At 39.4% G+C, this 23,948-nt stretch overlaps 1 protein-coding gene across 1 annotated transcript; it reads left to right on the top strand.

Moving 5' to 3' along the window:
* The first annotated feature begins 18,779 nt into the window (after positions 1–18,779).
* LOC148037393 (protein RGF1 INDUCIBLE TRANSCRIPTION FACTOR 1-like) lies at positions 18,780–22,792 on the top strand. Its single transcript, XM_087676300.1, has 3 exons — positions 18,780–19,650; positions 20,706–20,921; positions 21,942–22,792. Exons 1-3 carry the CDS (start codon positions 19,393–19,395, stop codon positions 22,230–22,232), a joined length of 765 nt encoding a protein of 254 aa, XP_087532426.1. The 5' UTR covers positions 18,780–19,392; the 3' UTR covers positions 22,233–22,792.
* Positions 22,793–23,948: the final 1,156 nt, after the last annotated feature.

The following is a 23,948-nucleotide window of genomic DNA, read 5'->3' as shown; positions in this document are numbered from 1 at the left end:
AAAGGGAAGTGGAACCCAAGAGGAAGAAGCTTGGTGGTGAGAGCTATGGCGGATGGAGAGCAAGAGCAAGAGAGAGAGTGAAACTCAAAGTGGGAACTCCAACAACCACAATGTATGGCCGGGCCTTCCTTTATTCAATCTGTCACTAAAAGAATAAAGGATAAGTGACTGTGATAGGTGCCCACCACCTGCAGTGTGCAGTGGTAGATACTGTCAGTGTAGTAATACATGGGCGACTAGGCGGAGGCGCCTTTACCCCCACAACCTCCCACTTAAAGGTGAATCTGCCCTAGTGAGAGAGAAAAAAGAAAAGATAGTACAACATGTACACATGTACAATAGGATAAGGAAAAAGGCGTCATCTCATCCAATGCCCATCAATCTCCTGAGGAAGGCAAAGCACTCGGTAGTGAGGCTCTTCATGAGCAAGTCTGCAGGATTCTGCTCAGTCAGTCAGAATCTTGACAAGGTCAACAAACCTGTCCTCAACGACCTCGCAAATGAAGTGATACCTCACCTCAATATGTTTTGTCTTTGCATGGAAGACCGGATTCTTGGCCAACTGAATGGCACTCATAGAATCCGAATGCAGTGTAGGCATAGCATATGTCATACCAAGGTCTGCAATCAAATGGCCTAACCAGATAGCCTCCTTGCAAGCCTTTGTGGCTGTAATATACTTGGCCTCTATAGTAGAAAGAGCCGTACACTTCTGTGCCTTGGACATCCAAGAGATAGCCCCTCCAGCATAAGTGAACACATCGCCAGAAGTGGACTTCCTACTATTTGCATGTCCTGCATAATCAGAGTTAGTGTACCCCACGACTCCTATATCCTGGCTGCCATAGCAAAGGCACATATATGCTATGCCCTTCAGGTACCTCATGATACCCTTCACGGCATCCCAATGTTTCTTTCCAAGTGTAGCCATATAACATGCCACAACTCCAACTGCAAAAGCTATATCTGGACGGGTGGCTATCATGGCATACATAAGACTGCCCACGGCTGATGCATAGGGAATCTTGGCCATCTCGGCCCTCTGCTCATCTGTCTGTGGACAATTGGCCTGTGAAACCTTTACATGAGAAGGTAATGGATAACTAATAGGCTTAACATCCTGCATGCGGAAGCGCTCAAGCACTTTATGAATGTACTCCCTTTGTGACAGATAGAGTAGTCCCTGAGATCTATCACGCGTCATGCACATACCAAGTATATGAGAGGCCTGTCCCAGATCTTTCATCTCAAAGCTCTTCTTGAGCTGAGCCTTAAGAGCATCTAGCTCCTCATGAGCTATCCCTGCTAAAAGCATGTCATCCACATAAAGTACCAAAATCAGTAAAGAACCATCACGGGCTTTCTTTGTGTACAAGCACGGATCCATATCATTGCGGCTATAGTCATGTGACTACATGAATGCATCAAACTTATTGTACCATTCCCTAGGTGTGTTCTTCAAGACATATAGACTCTTCTTTAGCTTGCACACTAGGTGTTCCCTGCCAGGGTCTGCAAAGCCCTTAGGTTGCTCCATGTAAATCTCATAATGCAAGTCCCCATGTAAAAAAGCCATCTTGACATCCATCTGGTAAAGTCTAGGTCAAGCTATGCAACCAAGGCCAAGACTAAGAGTAGGGTGGTCATCTTGACCACAGAAGAAAAGACTTCATCAAAGTCAACACCATGCTCTTGCTTAAAACCCTTAGCAACCAATTGAGCCTTGTATTCTGGCTTGGGGTGTCCAAGGGTACTTTTCAGCTTGTACACCCACTTGCATGGCAAAGCCTTATTACCTTGAGGCAAGGAAACCAAATCCCAAGTCTGGCAATGAGTCAAGCTCAGACTGCATAGCCCTCTCCCAAGAGTGACAATCACCCCTGTGCGTAGCCTCATCATAAGTGAGAGGCTCTCTTGCATCTATAACCAATATATAATCCATAGAGGGCACAAAATAGTCAGGAGGTCATCTATCTCTAGTAGAATGCCTCAACCCAGGCTCTGTTGCTTGACCGACATCCTGTTCTTAATGAGATGCACTACAGTAGTAACTGCCTCAGCCCAAAAGTGTTGTGATAAGCTAGCCTGGCTAAGCATGCTACGAACCCTTTCTTGAGTGGTACTATTCATGCATTCAGCCATACCATTTTGGGGAGGGGTGTAAGGGGCGGTCAACTGATGCTTAATACCCCGCTCATCACAAAACTGCTCAAAAGCACGTGATACATACTCACCCCTATTATCTTATCTTAAGCATTTTAGCCTTTTCCCAGATTGGTTCTCTGCCACAATGCAAGCTAACACTAAATGTGTCTAAGACATCGGATTTTCTCTTTATGGGATAAGCCCAAACCTTACGTGAGTAATCATCTATGAAAGTAACAAAATACTTTGCCCCACCAAGTGGCTGATAGGACATGGGTCCACATACATCTGAGTGCACAAGAGCCAAGGGCTCACCCATGTGTTTCTTACCAGAATTTTTATGTGTATTTCTAGTCTGCCTGTCATACAAACAATAATCACAAGAAACAAAATGCGAAGAGTAAAATGCGGAAGATATTGCAAAGCACGAAGCATTTTCATTCCTTTAAGGGACATATGCCCCAAACGGGCATGCCAGAGGGATACATGGGGGATAGAACCCATAGACAAAACATAATCCAATGTAGCTCCAGATACAAGTAAAGGATAGAGGTTGTCAGACTTGGCACCTCTTGCAAGCATAAGCCTGCCATGAGTAATCTTCCATGCAAAGTCTCTAAAAGACACAAAATACCCTGCATCATCAAGCTGTCGAGCTGACATAAGGCTGTGAGTCAACACAGATACATGGCGTACATCATGCAAAACAAAAGAACTGTCAGAGGAAAACTGCAGCCTAACATCTCCCATGCCAACAATGTCAAGAGACTTATCATCACCAAGACACACAGAACCAGAGATGGTATGATAGGTATAAAACCAATCTCTACAGGGTGTCACATGAAATGACACACCCGAATCCAAAAGCCATCACTGCGCATACATAGAATGTATCTCAGAAGCCTATAAGGCATCACATGAAGAAGCTACAAGTATGTAATCCTCATCTAAATCAATGGCCTGTATGACATTAACCTCTTTTATCTTCACATTGGACTTTGCAGGTACAATACTGCGCTCAGAAGACTTTTCTTGCACTTTTTCTTTTCCCTTTTCCTTACGCTTATCATTGCGTATCTTATGACATTATGGCCTAATATGTCGTGCTTTCCCACAATAATGACAGGTAAGATCAAACTTCCGTCCACGGGACTTACTGCGACCACGTGACTTGGACCTGGACTTTTGAGAGTCGCTGCCCTTATGATCATTATCATACCTGCTATCTCTGCCACCTCTAACGGTCAATGCATGTGAAGATCGGGAAGCATCATTATTTCTCCTGTTGATTTCCTCAGTCAATAAAGCACTCTTAACATCTTTGATTTTCAGCCCATCAAGCTTGTTCGTGCATATGGCAGTACGGAAGACATCCCATGATTTAGGCAAGGTGCCAAGCAAAAACAACGGGTGCAAGTTGTCTTTGAACTCAATACCCTGTGACAACAGATTCTTCATGATAGCATGAAACTGACTGAAATGAGATGATAGGGATGTCCCCTCCTTCATGCGATCCATTAACTACTTTAGCCAATATATCTGTGACGCAGGACTCTGCTGCACATAAAGCTCCTGAATCTTCTCCCATAAATCCCATGCACTCTTATTCTCATCTTCAACAACATTATGATGGACCTCTTCTCAGATAATGGTAGACTTGCATAGCTCATCAACTTCCATCCAAACATCATCATCCATATCCTCAAGTTTAACACCCTTGAAACGCAAGGGTTTAATCTGGAAATTCTGCACCAAAATCTACCATATCTGGGACTTCCAATACCCATAGTTGGTACCATCCAACTTGGCAATGTTAAAGAGAGCTGTGTCTTCAGATGACCAGCCATACTATCCCAAATCAAAGAAAAAATGCAAAATTGCAAGTTGCTGTAATTAGCAGAAAATGCACTAAAACCACTGTGAAAACTGGCTGAAAGAGTGGATATCACCAAGAGAACCATTTGTCCACCAAATATGACCAATGCATAACCATCAAAGATGCATCCAAAACTGATAAACCTGTGATAGAGATAGGTGCCTGCCCCAATAGGTGCATGAAATCAGCCCATTACAGACTAACTGCAGACATAAAGCTCTCAAGAGAGAAAATGCATGTAACTGTCCCACAAGCTCAAGCTTAAGTGTAAATAAGACTCTGCATACATCCAAATATACCAAGAGAATCCCACTAGAAGTAAAGTTAGATGCAAACAGAGCAAGCAACGCTCTAATACATCGAATATATAGCATCAGACATGCCAAATCCCAGTAGGGTACATCTAGAGCATAAATCCCAAGCTATCTCAGACCCATAAAGCATAAGCCTGAAAGCATGGCAAAGAGCATGTAAATGACAACCAAATGTAATGCCCAGTAGGTTCAAAATGCTCAAATACATCTGAAGACGAAGCTCCAAGTAATTGTCAAGCATGGGCAAACCAAGTGGCATCCATATCTGACCAAAGCATAAATGCAAGAAGCCTAAATGTCAAGCAATGACAATAGGCATAAGCCGGTCCAAAGCATGCCAACTGAAGCCAAATGCCACTGAAGGATGACCAAGTTGGATCCTAATCCAAGCTCAAAAGCATTTCGAAACCAAAAGGAATCATTTGACAATCTCCAAATACATCGGTATGATCATTCAAACCTCCAGTAAGCACCCAGTATCCAAGAACCAATGCATACACCAAGTAAATGAGCTTCAGCCCATTGTATTACAGCAGCATATTTACTATTAAATGAAGCTCAAACGGTGCCCAAACCTGCTCCAAATCAGTCCCAAAGCATAGACATAGTATCCCATAACATTCGGGCATCATTGGGTATCAATAGACATCAAACGGGCAATGCCAAGAAGCATCAAACAGTAAATGTTGTGCCGCCCTATTTTGACAGTTCTAGGACTATGTATACAATAAGGGCTGAAGGGGGAAGCACTCGAATCGATCACCGGTAGCCAAGCACTAATGCCGGGGAGTCTAACAATGATCGGGAAGGTCACCAAGAGTGTCGAGAAGTTGGGGAAGAGACGGGAAATGCCAGGAGCAGGTCAACCCGGTCCCTTAAAAATGCACTGCATTTTGCGCTGGCTATTCCTGGGAGCTAGGGGTCTTCAACAGTGCTCGGGAGCACTTGGCAATGTCAAGGGGGCTCCGATGCAGTCCTGGAAGATGCCAATGAAGGTTCGGAAGCTCGGGGAGGAGACGGGAGATCAAAAAATACCTGCAAATGAAGGTGCCATGGCTGCCATTAAAACTCTAGTTGAAGCTCTTCAAATCTGGGTTGAAGAGAATGCCGGGCAAGCTCCAATGCCTTTGCTTTGATATTAGTTCAAAGGGAAGTGGAACCCAAGAGGAAGAAGCTTAGCGGTGAGAGCTATGGCGGATGGAGAGCAAGAGCAAGAGAGAGAGAGAGTGAAACTCGAAGTGGGAACTCCAACAACCACAATGTGTGGCTGGGCCTTCCTTTATTCAAACTGTCACTAAAAGAATAAAGAATAAGTGACTGTGACAGGCACCCACCACCTGCAGTGTGCAGTGGCAGGTACTGTCAGTGTAGTAATACATGGGCGGCTAGGCGGAGGTGCCTTTACCCCCAATAGTAATGATAAGAGCAGTAATGATTGCTATGGGAGAGACTCTTAGAAGTCTCATTCTCAATCACATTGATAGTCTCATAAGTAAGTCATGTGGCCATAAGTCCACATTGACTTGTCATTATTGTGGGAAGCCAGTTCATATTTGGCAACACTGCCATAAAATGCATGATGATAAGTACAACGAAAAGGAAAATGGAAAAGTGTAGGAAAAGGATGATCGTCACAACATTATCCCTACTAAGTCTAGCATCAAGATTGAAGAGATTAATATAGTGTAGACTAATTGGGATGATAATTACATACTTAGAGCTTCTTCCTTTGATGTTTCAAAGTTGATTGATCCCTCTTTTCTTATTCTCAGTGTTGGTTGATTGATTTAGGGGCTTTATTTCATGTTATCCCTCATTGAGAGTGGTTTCCTTCTATCACAACATGACAAGATCTGTCAGATTGGACAATGACTTGGCATTGGATAATATTGGTATTGGAGAGGTATGATTGCAGTCTGCTTCAAGAAGAATCTTTACTTTGCATGATGTAGCCATGTTTCGACTTTGACCAAAAGTCTATTCTTTGCTGGACAATTGGATGATGTAGGTTACTTTGTATCTTTTGCCGATTCCTCATGGAAGATTACTTGTGGGAATCTTGTCCTTACAGGAGGTGTTAAGTCTCACACTCTTTATCTCTTACTTGTATATGGATCTATTGACTATTTTTTGGCAGTTGTTGCAATATCACATGTATCATTATGACATTGTCGCCTTGGGCACATGTCCTTAAAGGGAATGAAAATGCTTACTTGTTTGCAATATCTTTTGCCACTTGACTATAAATGTTTTGACTCTTGTGATCATTGTCTTCATGGCAGGTAGACATGAAATTCACATAAAAAATCTGGCATTGTGCACATTTGTGAGTCTCTAGCTCTTGTCCATTCTGATTTTTGTGGACCTATGCCCTAATACTCGTTAGTAGGGGTGTGAAGTATTTCATTACTTTCACTGATAATTACTCACATAAGGTCTGGGCATACTCCATAAATTAGAAATTGGAAGTATTGGCTACGTTTCAGCATTTGCTTGCTCTTGTTGAGAAGCAATCTATATATAGACTAAAATGCCTACAATTCGACAATGGGGGTGAGTATGTATCTAAAGCCTTTGAGTAGTTTTGTGATGAAAAGGACATTGAGTGTCAATTGACCGACTTGTACACCCCACTGTAAAATGGTATGGTTGAGGGTATGAACATGATGATTTAGGAGAGAGTCCATAGTATGTTTAGCTAGGCAGGATTATCATAGCATTTTTGGGTTGAGGCAGTTACCATTACCATATATTTGATTAATAGATCCCCATGCACTACTATTGACTATCAAGTTCTAGAGGAGCTATGGTTTGGAAAACCTTCATCATAGGCTCATTTGCATATATTTGGTTATAAGTGTTTTGCCATGTTCCCAAGGATAATTGCAATAAGTTGGATCCTAAGTTAGTGAAATGCATCTTTCTTGGTTATGGGGATGTAGGTGAGATGGGATATTTCCTATGGGATCTGCAAGCTTCAAAAGTCATCAATTATAATGTTATTTTTCATGAAGAGAAAATGCATAAGTAGCTTGAGCAAGTAGTTGAGGTACACAAGGTGATATTTGGGAGGAGTCTTCTGTTACTATAAACTAGCTAGACAACCTACAATTGATGCCTTAACGGCCCATGACCATGATATTAGATAGGATGTATAGGCACCACAACCTATTTTGCAATGGTCTACTAGAGATAGATATAAGCCTGATCAATTTGTGCCTTCCATGGACTATGTTATGGTGACAAATTTTGGTGAGCTTCTCACCTATGATGAGGCCATGTGAGAAAGATGATAGTCACTCTTGAAAGAGAGCCATGCAGTCAGAGTATGGTTCATTGTAGAAAAATCATACATGGAATTTGGTTCCCTTGCCTAATGGAAAGCGTGCTTTTCCATGCAAGTGAATGTACAAGTTGAAGTGTACCCTTGGACACCCCAAGCTAGTGTATAAGGCCAGATTGATTGCTAAGGGTTTTAAGTAAGAGCATAGTGTTGACTTCAATGAAGTTTTCTCTCCTATAGTCAAGGTGACTATCCTATGCTAAGTACTGGCTTTGGTTGCATAGTTAGATTTGGATCTCTATTAGATGGATGTAAATATGACTTTCTAACATGGGGACTTGCATGATGAGATTTATATACAACAGTCTAAGGGCTTTGAAAAAAAGACGAGGAACACCTAGTATGCAAGTTGAGAAAGAGTCTTTATGGCCTTAACCATGCACCTAGGGAATGGTACTGGAATTTGGATGCTTTCATGCATTCATAGAGATATACCCGTTGTGATATAGATTCATGTTTATACACAAAGAAGGTCCATGATAGTAGCCTTATCATTTTGCTACTCTATGTGGATGATATGTTATTGTTGGAAGAGCTCATGATGAGGTGGATGCCTTAAAAAGTCAACTCAGGTAGAGTTTTGAGATGAAGGACATGGGATATGCCTCATATATGCTTGGGATGTGCATCACACACAATTGCTCAAGAGGCTCCTTTACTTGTCATAGAAGGAGTATATCCAAAAGGTCCTTGAGTAGTTTCATATGCAAGATGTTGAGTCTATTGGTTGTTTTTAACCTTCTCATGTGAAGGTTAGTCAAGCTGATTGTTTGCAGTCTGATCACTAGAAGATTGAGATGGCAAAGATCCCTTATCCATCCATAGTGGGCACTTTAATCTATGCCATGATAGCCACTCATCCTAACATAGCATTTGCAATGGGAGTTATGGCACAATATATGTCTACTCTTGGCAATAAACATTAGGATGCCATAAAGGGTATCATGACATACCTTAGGGGCAATGCAAATATGTGCATATTTTATGGTGGCCATGATAAAGGAGTCATGGGGTACATTGACTCTAATTATGTAGGACATATAGACAATAGGAAGTCCACCTCTGGCTATATCTTCACCTTTGCTAGAGGTGTTATTTCTTGGATGTCTAGGATGCAAAAATATGCCACTGGATCAAGGTCATTGATTCTCCTTCTTTTTGTACTATAGGATTTGTTTGACTTTAGTAGAATACGAAAAATTGAACTAATTATAAATGTTCAACCCACTGTATCCTCTGTAAGTCATATTTTATATCACTTACTAAATCAACATAGATGGAGTAATAAATAAGCATCAAACTCCAATTGAAATAGTCGGACCAGCCTTGGATATTAGCATATTGAAAATTTACAAGAGTGAAAATATTTTCCGTGGTTCGAAATATTTCCTCTCCTAGAGAGAAGCTACACTAAGATCATGACCAATATTATCTTGAATTTGTATGATGGATTTTTTCTTTAAAAAATCTATGATTTTTGTCAATGCTTATCATAATTGCATCAATTATACTCTAATAACACGTGTAATGTACCTACTACCACTTAATGTAGAAGGTGATGCTTGGTAGTCATCCAGGGTCTATCCCATTTGCTACAATCCACAATCCTTAGGAATAATTACTTATTGGCCTACCTCGTTGTTGTGAAGCACTTGGCCTTAGTCCATAAGGATTGACCTGAAGGTTCCTAAAAGTCCTTACAATCTCGAATAACATTCTAGCGCTCACTCAAGGTGATCACATTACAATCCTTTAAGATTGAGAGCACATCAATCGCTGCACTTGGTTCACAAGGAGTGAGAGACGTCGGGGAGGAGGGAGTTGAACTCTATCTCTCTACTTGTAAGGAAAAATCTCATCTCTGTTCCCCTAAAATAGCGTGTGATTGGGATTTGAGACTGAATCTTAGGAAAAGTCAGCATGCAATTCTTGTCCTAAATTTCCATATAAGAAAAGCACCTAACTTATTGGGTCCACCTAGCCATTTATCATTTTCCATCAGGGAAAGATGATCACCTGCTTCAAAATTGAATGTGGTTTTTCTTTAGTTTTCTAAACAAAGCATGCTAACACACTATTGACATTTAGAAGCAACTTTCTTTATTATTCCTTAACACTGGATACATTTTACATCTTCATTAAGCACAAGATGAAAGTAACGAAGATAGTCCTTTCAAAACATTTGCATTAATGATCTTTACATTGGATTCCTACTTATAGAGCCAAATTAAAAAATCCACTCTCTTCTCTAGAGCGATATAACTAGCCCATGATTCCCAACCTCCCAATCGTGTCATATTTAAATGAAGTTCTTCTTCATCATAAGATCAACTACATAATTACCCTTTTTTACCAGAGCACCTCTGGTTACGTATTGCCATAGAAGGGAACCTTCTATATAGGACCTTCCTTCCTAGACATTGGTTATGAGATCACATGTAGAATAAAACTAGCTCAAACCAATAGTTGTCCTTGGGGAAACTTGACTTTTCATCAAATTTTCCTAGCATGTGGATTGAATAATAAGTGTAGGCTCTTTAGGCCTTACGATACTTAATCATTGGATGGATACATCCATTTCATTTTATTTTCTAAAATATTTATAAGTATGAATTTTGTAGATCCTTTTGTCCTTTAAGATTCATTTCCTAATTATGAGAGTAGTAGATTATAATTTTTATGTGATTTTAAGTAGGTAAGATTAGGTTATCTATGATACTTAAAAATATTAATAATTTAAGATATGAATTAAAGAATTTAACTAATTGTAAATGTGTTATTTCTAGTACTCGACGCATTCCTCATACAAGATTGCTAACATCTTGATTTTTCTCTTTTGTTCTTAAATTAGTGACATGCATGTGTGGGCAATTTAATGGTATTTTATTTCTTTAATCATTTAAAAAATCTTATCAATGATGCATTCTATTTATGGGTAATTCCTAAAGTACTTTGTCAATATATTATGAGCCCCAACAAGATATCCACTATTTTGTTAAAGTGAGGTAGCTAAGCTTATATGTATGTATAATAAGGTTTCCTTAAGAATTACAATTTCCATGTGTTTTTCCTTTTCTCAACAAAATGAATCGTATGAATATTGAGAATAAAAATACATGGTTTTATATGTTAGAATTAATAGCATTGTTGGCCCTATTTTCCCTACGTTGAGTGTCATTGAAGATGAACCCATTATGTTGGAAGTTCCTACCTTGTTAAGTGTGTTGACCATGGATGAAGAAAAAGAAAATGGGTATGATAAGGCCAAGGGTTTACAGCTTATGGGAGAGTGCTTCAAGACCTTGGTCTTTGCCTTCACACACACACACACACACACACACACACACACACACACACACACACACACACACACACACACACACACACACACACACACACACACACACACACACACACACACACACACACACACACACACACACACACACACACACACACACACACACACACACACACACACACACACACACACACACACACACACACACACACACACACACACACACACACACACACACACACACACACACACACACACACACACACACACACACACACACACACACACACACACACACACACACACACACACACATTCTTGTTGCTCTTTTCTTTCTACAGTCATTCTATCATCACCTATCTCTCTTGCCTTTTGCTCTCAATTGGTCTTCCTTTTATAATTTTAGGTGGTAGGGGGATATGAATCTCACTTACGTTATGGGATTTTTGAGGTGCTAGTGTGTGGTAAGAGGAGGAGAAAAAAATAGATGTTTTAATTCCCAAAAATCCAAGTATCAATTAGGGGAGGGAGAGTGCAAAATATCTTTAGGATATTTGCTTAAAAATGAGAGAAAGAGGATACATTTAGAAGGGGGAAGGGGTGTAAAGTAAAATCGTCTCTCTCCTTCTTTTTATTTTTTAAAATGTAAAAAATGATTGGGGATAGGAGGAGAGAGGGGAACTATTTTTCTCTCTCTTCCTTCTCTCTCATTATATCTTTAAAAAGTTGGAATAATAGGGATCCTCTTAAACTAATTGGGGGATACGAGGAAGTTAATTCAATTAAAAATATTAAATATTAGGGAGAAGTTACTAAATTGATAGGGAGTAAGAGATATAATAATTAATTAAATATTAAATATTTAAGAGGGGGTCATTTAATTAATAAAAGTGGGGGATGTAAGGTGATAGCTATTGGTTAGGGGTGGGGAGAAGGGGAGAGATGATGATGATGGTGGTGGTGACGGTTGTAGGAGAGGTGACAGAAGAGAGGGAGGGAGAGATGGCTCTAGAGAGAAGGAGCATGTTGAGACAACACCCCCCCCCCCTTCCCCCCATCATTGGGGGGGAAAGCCTTTAAATTTTTTTAATAAAAAAATATGGGGGGAAATCGACCAAGATGGTGGTATTATTTTTTGCATGTAGGACATTTGTAAGAGATTCATAATGTGGATGGGGTCATTACATCTTGCTAAGAGTGAACAAATCACATAAGGCCCAAGTACCATTTTTGATAATAGTATCATTCTCATGTTGCATAGTGTGCATCCAATTTTCTGAAGTTTTTGCCTCTTCAAAAGTCACAAGCTGATCCTCATCACATAATATAAAAACGATAAATGCATAACAATCTGATATCTAAGAGGCACTATACGAGCCACCAGAATGAGTATGACTAGCCAATAGTGCATCCAACTTACTCTGCCATGCAATGTTTGCACTAGCCATTTTAGCATAGTCCTAGATCGCTTAATCTCTACTCTCTCATCAAGAAGTGCATCATCCACATCTACATTAGAGATAGGATGATTTATGTTATCATGAGAAACTTGTATAGGCTGAAAAGTTGCCTCATTTGGCACTGCATGGGATTGCAACATAAAAAGAGACAATATAGTGTTATCGATATCCTCTAAGTATATATATGTCTCTTTTGTATATAAAAGTAAAGGCTGAATAACAACTTCCACAAAGACAACATCATGGCTAACCAAGATATACTTACTTTGTGGATGGTATAACTTATAACCTTTGCTATCATTATTGTACCCAACAAAAATGCATTCTAAAACCTTGTCATCCAACTTCTTACATTGTTGCGCTAGTACCAAAGCAAAAGTAAATCAAGAAAAATACACAAGTGAGCCATTGATGGATTTTTACTATGAGAAGCCTCATATAGAGTGATAGACTACAAAGCCTTAGTAGGACACTTGTTAAGTGCATACGTTGCACATAAAATAGCTTCAAGCCAAAAACTATGTAGCAATAGTTGACTCTTATCATACATCATGCGATCTCTATGAGTGATCTATTTTTCCTCAGCTATACCATTTTGTTGTGGTGTATATGGCACTATACATTAGTACTTTATCCCATGCTCAACTAGATATGCATTAAATTCCTTAGACATATATTCCCCCCTTGATCAGAATGGAGAGTGTCCACTTTACATTTTTGAAATTTTTTAAGTTATGCTAATAAATTACTTGAAGCATAAAAGCATTTCAGACTTAGCTTTTGAATCATATACCCATGCATGCCTTGAGTAACCATCAATGAAAGTCATGAAACACATGTAGTTGCCAAAAGATGCTATTTGCATTGGACTACAAACATCATTGTGTACAAGCTAAACTATATTTTGGAAGTGAAGCACATTGCATTTTACCCAATATGCAATCTTCACACACAAATGTATTTCTAGGTGCCTCTTGTAGGCAAAAAAGAAACCATATCAAATTTATGTAGATGTAGCAAATTAACAAAATTCAGATGACCAAAATATGCATGTTAAAGTTTTGCCTCTAAAACTGCCTATGAATTTGCAATAGTACATGCCATTTCTTCTCTTCACATTTCCCATAGTTATTGAGCTTATATAGCCCATGGCACAATGAACCAAATATAGTATACTAAATATCTATTTTGTATTTTATGCAACATTTATAGATTCTAACTTATAAGAAGAATCATCTAAAACAACCATTCTAGCCTGTTTCATAGCTAATTCAGGATAGTCCTTTATGACATAATATTTTGCCTTAAAATTGCAAAGCATTTGACTCTCTTTTTTCTTCTCCTCCTTATCAGTCTTCTTTGTCTAAGCATCAACTGCAGATGTGTGCTTGCTAGAAGAAGAGGAAGTTTAACCTTTACCTTTCTGACTAGTTACAAAAGCTTAGTCTACAACATGCATAACACATATGTTTTGCCTATATTGTTCATCTTGTAGCAAAACAAAAATCAACTCATCAAATGACAAAGAATTTGAATTTCCTTTCATCATAAAATGAAGAGTAGATACAAAAATCTAATAAGAATAATGAAGATCATTGAAAACAAATTGCACAAGGAAACTGTCCGACAAAATCTAACTTGCAATAATCAACTTCTCCTTAAGATCTTTGATATTTTTCAAACAACTGTCCATTGAGTCTGTCACTAAATTGATTGCTTATTATGCATTCTCTATTTAATAAATTCATGTCAATAAATTAATTACTCACTTTTCTTTAAGTGTTGATGATGATCTAGCATGGCCATGAGACCATTTAGAGACCAATATTCCTAGTGCATCACTTAATGGGGTGATTAGAGCACTGTGATAGGGATATCTGGTACAGGCAGTACAAGTTATGAAGGGAGAAAGAAGTGTTTGCCAACTGTAAGAGTGTACACAAGAACCAAGGAGTTACACATAAATGAAGATGGATTAAGTTCTAAGAAGAGGAAGTGCATTAGCATTGGGTATATGTATTTATGTGTGCATTCAAGGATGCTTGGGAACGTTTACTTGTGTGTAATGAGCATTGCATTCATTTGGGGTCATCCTCTCCCTTACAAGTCAAGGTTTAAGGTCTTTTCTTTCATGAAAAAAGACAAAAGAGGATTCTCTCACTAAGAAAGACAAGAGACGCGATCCTCTGGAAGTAAGAAGAGAAGTGATTTTCTCTTTCTAAGGTCTAAAAAGACACAAGCTTTTGTGTGGAAGTCAATTTTAAGGTCGAGGCCCAAGGCAATTTAATGAACTCTCCTTAAGGTGGTTGCATGGACCACAAGTGAAGAGTACAATTTGAGAAGCTGTTCTTTTTAAAAAAGACACGATGAATCCATTTTTAAAATATATCGTGATAGAAAGACAATCTCTAAAAATGGGACACCAACATTATCGAAAATAGCGAGATCTACAACTTTCGTGTTGGATGTTTTTTCATCCGAACAACACACAGAGAGATATCTCAAAATTAGTGCTCCAGAGTAGGTCCTGGAACAACCACATCTTGCATGAAGATCAACTCAAGTCTCTCTCCAAGAAGAGAAGCTCTTGAAAGCCTATAAAAGAGGATGCTCTCCTTGGGTGTGGGAGAGGAAAAGGAAGCATCACTTTGCATGCATCCAAGAGGAGAAGGGAAGGTGCAAGTGCTGTGGAAGCTCTGCTGAAATCAAGTGCTGCGGAAGCTCTGCTAAAATCAAGTTCCAAGAGGAGAAGAGAAGGTGCAAGTGCTACGAAAGCTCTGCTGAAATCAAGTTCCAGGAGGAGAAGAGAAGGTACAAGTGATGCTGAAGCTCTGCTGAAATCAAGCGCCAAGAGGAGAGCCCTACACATATTGTGTAGTAGAGAAGGAGACTCAAGAAGGATCAAAAAGTGCCAACTTCCAAGTTATCCAAGTGTTAGCCAGTTGTATACCGTGCAAGGAACCGTGATCTTGTTTCCAAGATCTACAAGTAAGAACTTGCTTATGTGTAATGGAGGAGCTTGCTCCTTGTCAATAATATAACTCCACAAGGGGGGGACTAGCCTATCTTCTAGTCCCTAGTGTGTTGCCAATTTCTCTACCTCTCTCACTCTCTCTCTCTCTACATCTTTCTTTTCTCTCATCTATTCTCCCTCTGGCTAGCATAATATTCACCATATATATTTTAATTATATAAGAAAGTCGAGCGTGTCTCTCAGATCTTATAAAAGAGTTGCCTTCATCTATATGTTCACTTCCTAACTACTTATGCAAGTAAGTAACATGGGCCTCATATATTCCTTGATACAAACATGCAAGAGTATCTCAAGTATCCTTAGCTCTCTTACATGATCGAATATGTTGGATCATGGTACGTTTAACAAACAATGCAATCAAAGCATAAGCCTCTATATCTTTGCCATCCCAATGAATCTAGTTAGGATTAGGTGATGGTGGCTCTCTAGTATCAAACTAGAGTAAAATTGAAACTTGTAGCATCCTCAACAACACTTATTTCTGTTGCTTTTGTTGCACTTCCAGCTTCTAAAACACCCTTAGGATATTTTTTAATTCCATATATAATGTTGCAAAGCCCCTTTGCAACTAATACATGACTTATCATATAAGCCTATAGTGGAGATTAGTTCCATCCAACTTGTCAGCAACCAACATATGGAATACATCATTGTTTTCAACCATGGCCATTGATTGTACTTGATGCTAAAGTTTCTCATGTATAGAAATATGTACAAAAAGCTAACATGTGCTATGTATCATAGTATAAAGGGTGTTGAAAGGGCTCTTACTTGTAGAAATGAATGATATCAAAATTTCTACACAAAATGATAAAATAGCTTGTGCATATTGATAGTATTGCAAATGGAGGTCAAAATGAACTTGAATAAAAAATCTGACAATGCCAAGCCCCTAAGTGCTTGCATGTAGTATTTATCAACCTACAAATGCTTGTCAAATCTCTTCCCAATCTGAGCAAATCAAGTGGAGGGTGTCAATGACTATCCAAGAGGTTGAAGCTTACTTTGATACCGATTATTGGGTGTAGAGTTATAAGAATATAAGTATGTAGCTTGGAGAAGAAGAAGATTGTTGAGAGGTATTAGTAGAGCCTAAAAGTGAATAGGACTCCTAAAGAGGGAAAACAATGTCTTGGTTGTCCTAATTATGTTCATGTACATCACTACCAAAATATAGTAGCAACCAAAACATGTATTCAATGATGGCTTCGAGCTTACAAAAATGGAGGCAACATATCAAGATTTCCATGCCTCTATGGAGTGCCAAGGCTATGCCCTATACATGCATTCTTGGGGGGGGGGGGGGGGTGTGTGTGTGTGCATGTGCACGTGTGCATGTGTGTGTGTGTGTTGTGTTTTCATAGGACGTATGTCTAAAGGTCCTCACAAGAACACGTATGGAAACTTGAAACACTCATAAATTTGTTGAAGCATTATATTTGATCCTTATGTGCTAACATAGAAGATGTGAGATTTATTGGATGCCATAATATTTTGACTTTGGATTGATGCATTCAATGTGCCATCCTTCTCTATATTCATGTGGAACTCATTGGTCAATTTGATCTCTACTTCACAATCTTCCCATCTTTGTATTTAGGTAGAGCATGGCGTCACGACCTCATTCAAGGGAATTCTAAAACTTCACCAAATGAGGGTGTGGTGCCATTCCCCAGATACAAATATCTTAAAGAGCCACTCCAATTGATATTGATTGATAACAAACATACAAAAATCGTGCTAGAGTATGAGAGAGAGAGAGAGAGGGGGCAAGTGCACTCAAATTTTTTCTAAGTTTTATAAAATTCTATTTGAAAAATATGTTTTTATGACATATTTGAATTCATTGTGCTAATATGATGTAGGCTTAGATCAAATGTAAGGCCTTCAATTGAAACTTCTTTTTCTAGAGATAAATGAGGGTGACAAATTAAGAAGCAAAAGCATGTAGGAAGTAATTGATTTGAAGTACCTAAGGGTAAGTTGCTATTGTGATGACGTAACACACACATGCACGCGCGCGCACACGCACACGCACATGCACACACACAATGCTGCTTCACCTCGTAAGCTTCACAATTTTGCCAATCATGGGAAGCACAATTAGTGGGTCTAGTCACCAATGCTAGCCAAGCTAGTTAGTCCTATCTATGTAGCAAAGAAAAAGGCCACCATGGCTCATACCTACTCTTTCAACTAATATTTGGAGGGGAGTTGCCCCCTTGTGGGTATTCAAGTGAGTGTCATCCCAAAAGAAAATGAGTGTATCTTGTTATTCTCTATGTATTCAAAAGGTTATTTCACACTATTTACTCAAGAGTAGAACTTGTGACAAAATTCTCTTGCAAAATTCTTTGCAATACCTCAATGTTAGGTTGCTTTTAGTTTTGAGCTACTCCAAGTTCTTAATGGTGTCATAACATTACTTTATGACAATGGTAAGAAACTTTATTTTGATTCTTTATCTGTTATCTCATTTTGGGTGACACAAGGCTCTATGATTTTATTTTGGGACTCCAAAAACCTTACTAGTGCTCCTAAAGTGAACTTTATGCTTTCTCTATCTATTAGTAGTCCACTTTCTCATGTAATATAAGAGAGCATCTTATGTTGTGATCTTAGTTCTTAGTAGGAATGCATTGCATTGAACATGTGTATGGGTGGTGGAAAGTAGGTATGTGAAAGGTAAAGTTCATAGAATCATGATGTGTGAGGAAGGGACAAGGAATAATGGTGAGGTGTAGAGAAGAATTAATCTGATATATGAAGTGAAATATACTAGGTCACTAAGAGCAAGATTGCTCAATGTGGGGAAAATTCATGTCTATTTATTGTAAAAATAACATGTTTTTCTACTAGTCAAATTGAATATGCCACACTATGAAGGTCCACTTTAGTAACGCATCACCTTTTTGCTCAAATAAGAAATATCCCATATAAAGTCATCATTCTAAGTTTTTATGTTGTAAACTTCCCAAAGACAAGGACTACATAACCATTTAATGTGACAAAGATGATGTAAGATGATGGACAAGTCACCATGCTCAAGATGGAGAATGGAGGTAAAGTTAGAGGAGACATAATTGTTTAAAGGCTCTTGCAAAGACATGAAGGCCAAGTGCCTTTTATATGGATAATCATGGATTGGGTTACTAGACCTTCCCTTGATTTGAATAGCTTGCAATTTCAACGTTCTTTTACATGACATTGATTGCCACTTTATAAGATCTGATCAAAATCTAAAGATGAGATGCCCATGCATATGTAGCGCACATCAATGGTTTTGATGTATACATCATGGTCAACTTGTTCTTTTATAAGGCTTTGATTGCCACTTTACAAGATATAAAGAGAAACCAAAGATGGGATGCCCATGAGTGCACATCAATGGCTTTGATGTATGTAAATCATTGTGGACTAGTATGCAAGTGACCAAGCCTCTCTCTCTCTCTCTCTCTCTCTCTCTCATATTAAAGAGATTAGGAAGTTGTCAATGTGAGAAGTGATTCTCAAGAGGATACTATATTTGCTTCTCCTTGAGCTAAGGGAGACTCAGGAGGTTGCTTTTGTTTTATGTGTTTCTAGCTTTTGTGTATACATGGTATATTTTTTGAGGGGCTTTGGAGCTTGCTCAACAACCATTCAACTACCGCTTGCTCAGCCCCGGAGGCCTGCAGCCGGCTCTCTCTCTCTCTCTCTCTCTCTCTCTCTCTCTCTCTCTCTCTCTCTCGTAACTCACCACCTATGTATCATCACCACTATCATCCTTCCTCTTCCTCTTCTTCTTCTTCTCCTTCTCCTCCTTCCCCTTCTGCTTCTTCATCCTTGGTTGATCCCTTGCCTTCCTTCTCGTCAATGCAGCCTCTCTTTCAATAGCTCCCCTTTTCATCATTACTGATTCGGGGAGGTTATTCATAGGATGGTAATGGCGGCGACGCCGAGTGAAGGGGGAGGAGGATCAGGGTTAGCGACGTCGGCATTGATGCAGCAGGGGATTCCGCGATGGCTGGAGCCCCTGTTGAACACCCAATTCTTCCTGTCTTGCTCTACCCACAGCGGCGAATCGGCAGCTGGCGGCGGCAAGGCAGAGTGCAACCAGTACTGCTTGGACTGCGCCGGACCTGCATTTTGCCCTTTGTGCGTCCAATTGAAGCACAGAGGCCACAGAATTGTGCAGGTATTTACTTGCTATATACTTACAGTGTAGACGTCGTATCATATGCACGAGAGAGAGAGAGAGAGAGAGAGAGAGAGAGAGAGCAATCTTAATCATTTTGCACACGAATTCCCTTTCTACATTACCAGCTCCCACAGTGGAGCTACGATATATTGAGGCTATAGGGGCTGAGGATTGCAAGCGCACACTAGATATGGGGTGGCTCCTTTGCTGCAGCTATGATGTTAACATTATTTAGCCCGTGCATTGTGGGACAAAGTCACAAGAGGAGAAGAAGAAGAAGAAGAAGAAGAAGAAGAAGAATCTTAATCATTTTCCACATGATTTCCCTTTCTACATTATGAGCTCCCATAGTGGAGCTACAACATATTGAGCTTAAACACATACTAGGTATGGGCTAGCTCCCTTCTTGTAGCTATGATCAATAATGTGGCTAGCTCCCTTCTGGTAGCTATGATCTTAACATTATTGAGCCCATGCCTTGTATGATAAGGCATGGGCTCGATAGCTACCCCATACTAGGTATGGGGTAGCTTCCTTCTTGTAGCGATGATGTTAACACTATCAAGCCCATGCCTTGTGGGACAAGGCTCATAAGCATAAGCTAGGTATGGGGTGGTTGAGCTACGATATTAACATTACTACATGGGAAGAACATAAAAGTTTCATGCAATGTGTAATGACAAGAACACACACACACACATTTCTTAAATGGCCATGGAACAACAACTAGCTCAACATACCACATTCACCATGAGATCTTGGATTTGATGCCTCTATGTGTCACTTTAGAGTGAAAAAATGGAATAAGACATTAAACATAGGCCTCCTTTATCACATATTCTAGTAATGTATTCTTAGCATTTGCAAACATTGCAATTTTTGTTCAAAGTGTTTGTTTTGATGTGTTTTCTACGCATCCATCTTACAAGGATTTTGTGCATGATGCTTCATTTCATAATAAGATAGCCTAGATAACCTCATTGTTGTTGAAAATGTTTTTCTCTATGGACAATGTTCTAACTATGTTTCTGGGCTTTGCCTTTCATGTGTAGATCAGAAGGTCCTCATACCATGATGTCATTCGTGTTGCTGAAATTCACAAGGCAGTGGATCTAGCTGGCATCCAAACTTATGTGATTAATAGTGCTAGAGTTGTCTTTATCAATGGAAGGCCCCAACCTCGACCAGGAAAGGGTGTTACCAACAAATGCCACGTGTGTGGGAGAAGCTTACTTGACACCTTCCGATATTGTTCGTTGGGATGCAAGGTGGGTAAAACTAAAGGAAAATCTAAGCCTTTTTTTCACATTTAGAGGAAGATTCCACAGGTTAAGTCAACTAACTCAACCACTTTGGCAAAGTTGGACATCTCACCATGATCAAGCTAAATCATGTTAGATTGGCAAGTTCTCCCAATTAGAAACACCTAACACACCCCCATTTTTACTATGAAAAATAGTAAAATCTTCTACCAAGATCTATTTCGAATACCTTAAATGAAGTGCTTTTGGCTTGGCGGCCTTCATGAAGGGACCTTATTTCGAAGCCTTGAAGGGTGTAACTTCCCATGAAGGCTTCAACTTTCACTTGGAGATACTCCCAATTTGTAGTAGGCAATGCTTGTAGCTCTCCAAAAGGGCAATCTCATAATGTGTTAGGGCATCTAACCATGCTGTGATGAAAGGCTAGAGGATAAGGCAACATCAACTACTAATTACTCAAAGTGAGTATGAGGCATAATGTGGGTGGTGTCACACCCGAGCACTCTACTAGAGTAGACTTTCAAAAGTCTAGCAAGTGGAAGGTAGTCACATCTGTAATAACAAAATCGCATACCACACCATCTTCACTTTAGAGCCCACATGTGGTAGGTTACTTAACCTACACGAGAAACTAGCTGAAAACAATGTATAATGGCCATGCATAAGCAAAAGAATGGTGGACCCTCACATGGTAGGTCATCAAGGATAAGCAAATCCATTAATCGAGGATAGAGAACACCCGAGCCCGACCAATGCATTAATGCCACAGAAGCAAGACTGTGGCAAGTAAACATACTACCCTCATCCAAGTTAATTTTCAGGAGTGAAAATTCAAGTCAAGTAAAGCGATCACACGTTTAAAACCGACTCTAATGACAAGTGCGAGTCGAAACGACCTTCACATGTGCATACGCGTGTCTTAGGCCTTACAAAGGTGCAGCAAGAGGGGGTGCAAGGCCTTATGAATGATCAAATTGCTTAGAGTGGTAGGAATAATATTCTCATGCGTGTCGTGTATTTTAACAGCTCGCGGGAATCAAGACACACCAAGACATGTCATTTGTCTTGCCACCAAACTCAACGTCAAGCGGGGGCGTTGTTGCCGTGTCCGTGTCGGATCACGTCCCTGTCGGCGACTCAGCAGCGACGGCCCAGCAGCAGGGGCCTCCAAATGGTGACGCGGCACGCGGCTCGGACGACGGCCCTGTCCCGACGGGGGGATCCCGCCAGGGCCCCCCCTCCTTCCTCCTCCATAAAGGCCCCAAAAGAAGGAAAGGAAGGCCCCAAAGAGCGCCCATGGGCTTATGCTTCCACTAGCTAGCTAGCTCTCTCTCTCTCTCTCTCTCTCTCTCTCTCTCTCCATACATTTATATATATATATATATATATATATAAATATATATCTCTCTCAATCTATCAAATTAATCAAAAGAACTCCCATCTCCATTGTAAATCTTCTACATTCACCACCACACCCACCCTCTCCATTAGAAATCCCACCTCCCACAATCCCCCTTAGCCTTTACAAATGTGGTGGTACCATTGCCCCATACCTCCATAACCATTCTTTTCCACATTCCTTTTGCATATGCCATCAATAATACAAGAGCAATATTGTCCTCAACATGTGTGAGGACTTAGTTACTTTTAAACACCTTGATTAGCATGAGGTTGTTGAACACTCGTTTCTTCTCTTTACAACTAAATGCGTCTCCTTGCCAATGTCCATTTGTTCTACAACAATTTTCTCCTTTCACTGATGTACACTCGTGATGCACATATTTTCAAGACATTATTGAGAAACATTCTTTCGTTTCTCCATAGATATCACTCTATTATATGTGCTTCATCCAATTTGAAACTTAACATTGAATACTGGAAACTTAGAAGCCATAGCATAAGACACATATGCCACAGAAGACTAGGAACCCATGAATAACTTGTAGCATAGCTAAATCTAAAAAAAGCAATCTAGTTCACACTTGAGAGCTTGTTAACCAAATTTTGGAATTGCTAAAATAGCAATTGTGAAAAAAATGGTAATTGATGGGATCAAATGGAAAGGAAACTACCAAAGGCATTAGGAGTTACTTGAAGCATCATTTTCACAAGCTGTCATAAATAACAATTACCATAAGACTTAAGAGTATTTGCAATAAATAGTGAGTGATGGGCTAACACTTCGAAATAGCAAGAAAATACTAAGGTGAGACCTAAGAAATAACAAAATAATTTTCAAAGATATTTAATGCCTTGATATCTCTCAAATGTATATCTATTCATTTTCCACTCCCAAATTAGTCCATTGTATTTCAAAGTCAATTGTAAAACACTCTAGAACGTAGAGAGTGGTTATTGTAAATCCGAAGTGTTAACCTCACTCCATGCAAATTATATGAATCTACGAGTAAAACTAAAATGTCAAGCAATGCTCACATGTAGTACTAAATACTGCAGACTAAATGAGAAAATCTTGTACATATATTTCAATATTGTATGTGCAAGCCACAAATACATAATCATAAGACTAAATAATATAAATGGATAAGAGAGGAACCAAAGAGTCGAGGGTGCCCACCCAAAAGGAAACCCTCTCTATATAACGTGTAAAAATGAATAGAGAGCTCATTCTTGTGTGTGACATTCTTAAGCTCTTTATTAGTCACATTTTTAAAGGATTAGCCCAAGGACACTTATATATTTTTGAAGATAGTTTGATTAAATTGTATTAAATGAGGGTTGAACTTACCCTCATGCAAGTTGTCTCTATTTTCATGGATACTAATAGTTAAAATGAGGTGTGCAATATAATTTTCCATCTTAGAAAGGGCCTTGGACCTTAGGAAAAGCATGTAATGAGATTAGAACCAATCATGAGGCCATGAAATAATCACGATGCCCAAGAGGGTGGAAACCCTAGAAATTTTGTGTACAAGTGATGAAAGAGAATAGAACAAGTTATTCATGTATATGTAAACTTTGATTCTTCTTGTTCTTGCTTTCTTTTTGTATGCTTGTGGGAGTGAAGAAGAG

Source organism: Lygodium microphyllum, chromosome 4 (assembly GCF_053477565.2).
Source record: "Lygodium microphyllum isolate KBCC chromosome 4, Lygodium_microphyllum_v1.1.10, whole genome shotgun sequence".
In the NCBI taxonomy this organism is placed as follows: Eukaryota; Viridiplantae; Streptophyta; class Polypodiopsida; order Schizaeales; family Lygodiaceae; genus Lygodium; species Lygodium microphyllum.
Note: the sequence above shows the minus strand (reverse complement) of the source record. Positions and strands in the feature narration are given on the sequence as shown.

Bases quoted from the DNA above. Each gene is read 5' to 3' on its own strand.
- LOC148037393 (XM_087676300.1), top strand. From the start codon at position 19,393: ATGGTAATGGCGGCGACGCCGAGTGAAGGGGGAGGAGGATCAGGGTTA. The intron at 19,651-20,705 runs GTATTTACTTGC...TTTCATGTGTAG, and splicing joins GAGGCCACAGAATTGTGCAG to ATCAGAAGGTCCTCATACCA. The intron at 20,922-21,941 runs GTGGGTAAAACT...GTATTTTAACAG, and splicing joins ATTGTTCGTTGGGATGCAAG to CTCGCGGGAATCAAGACACA.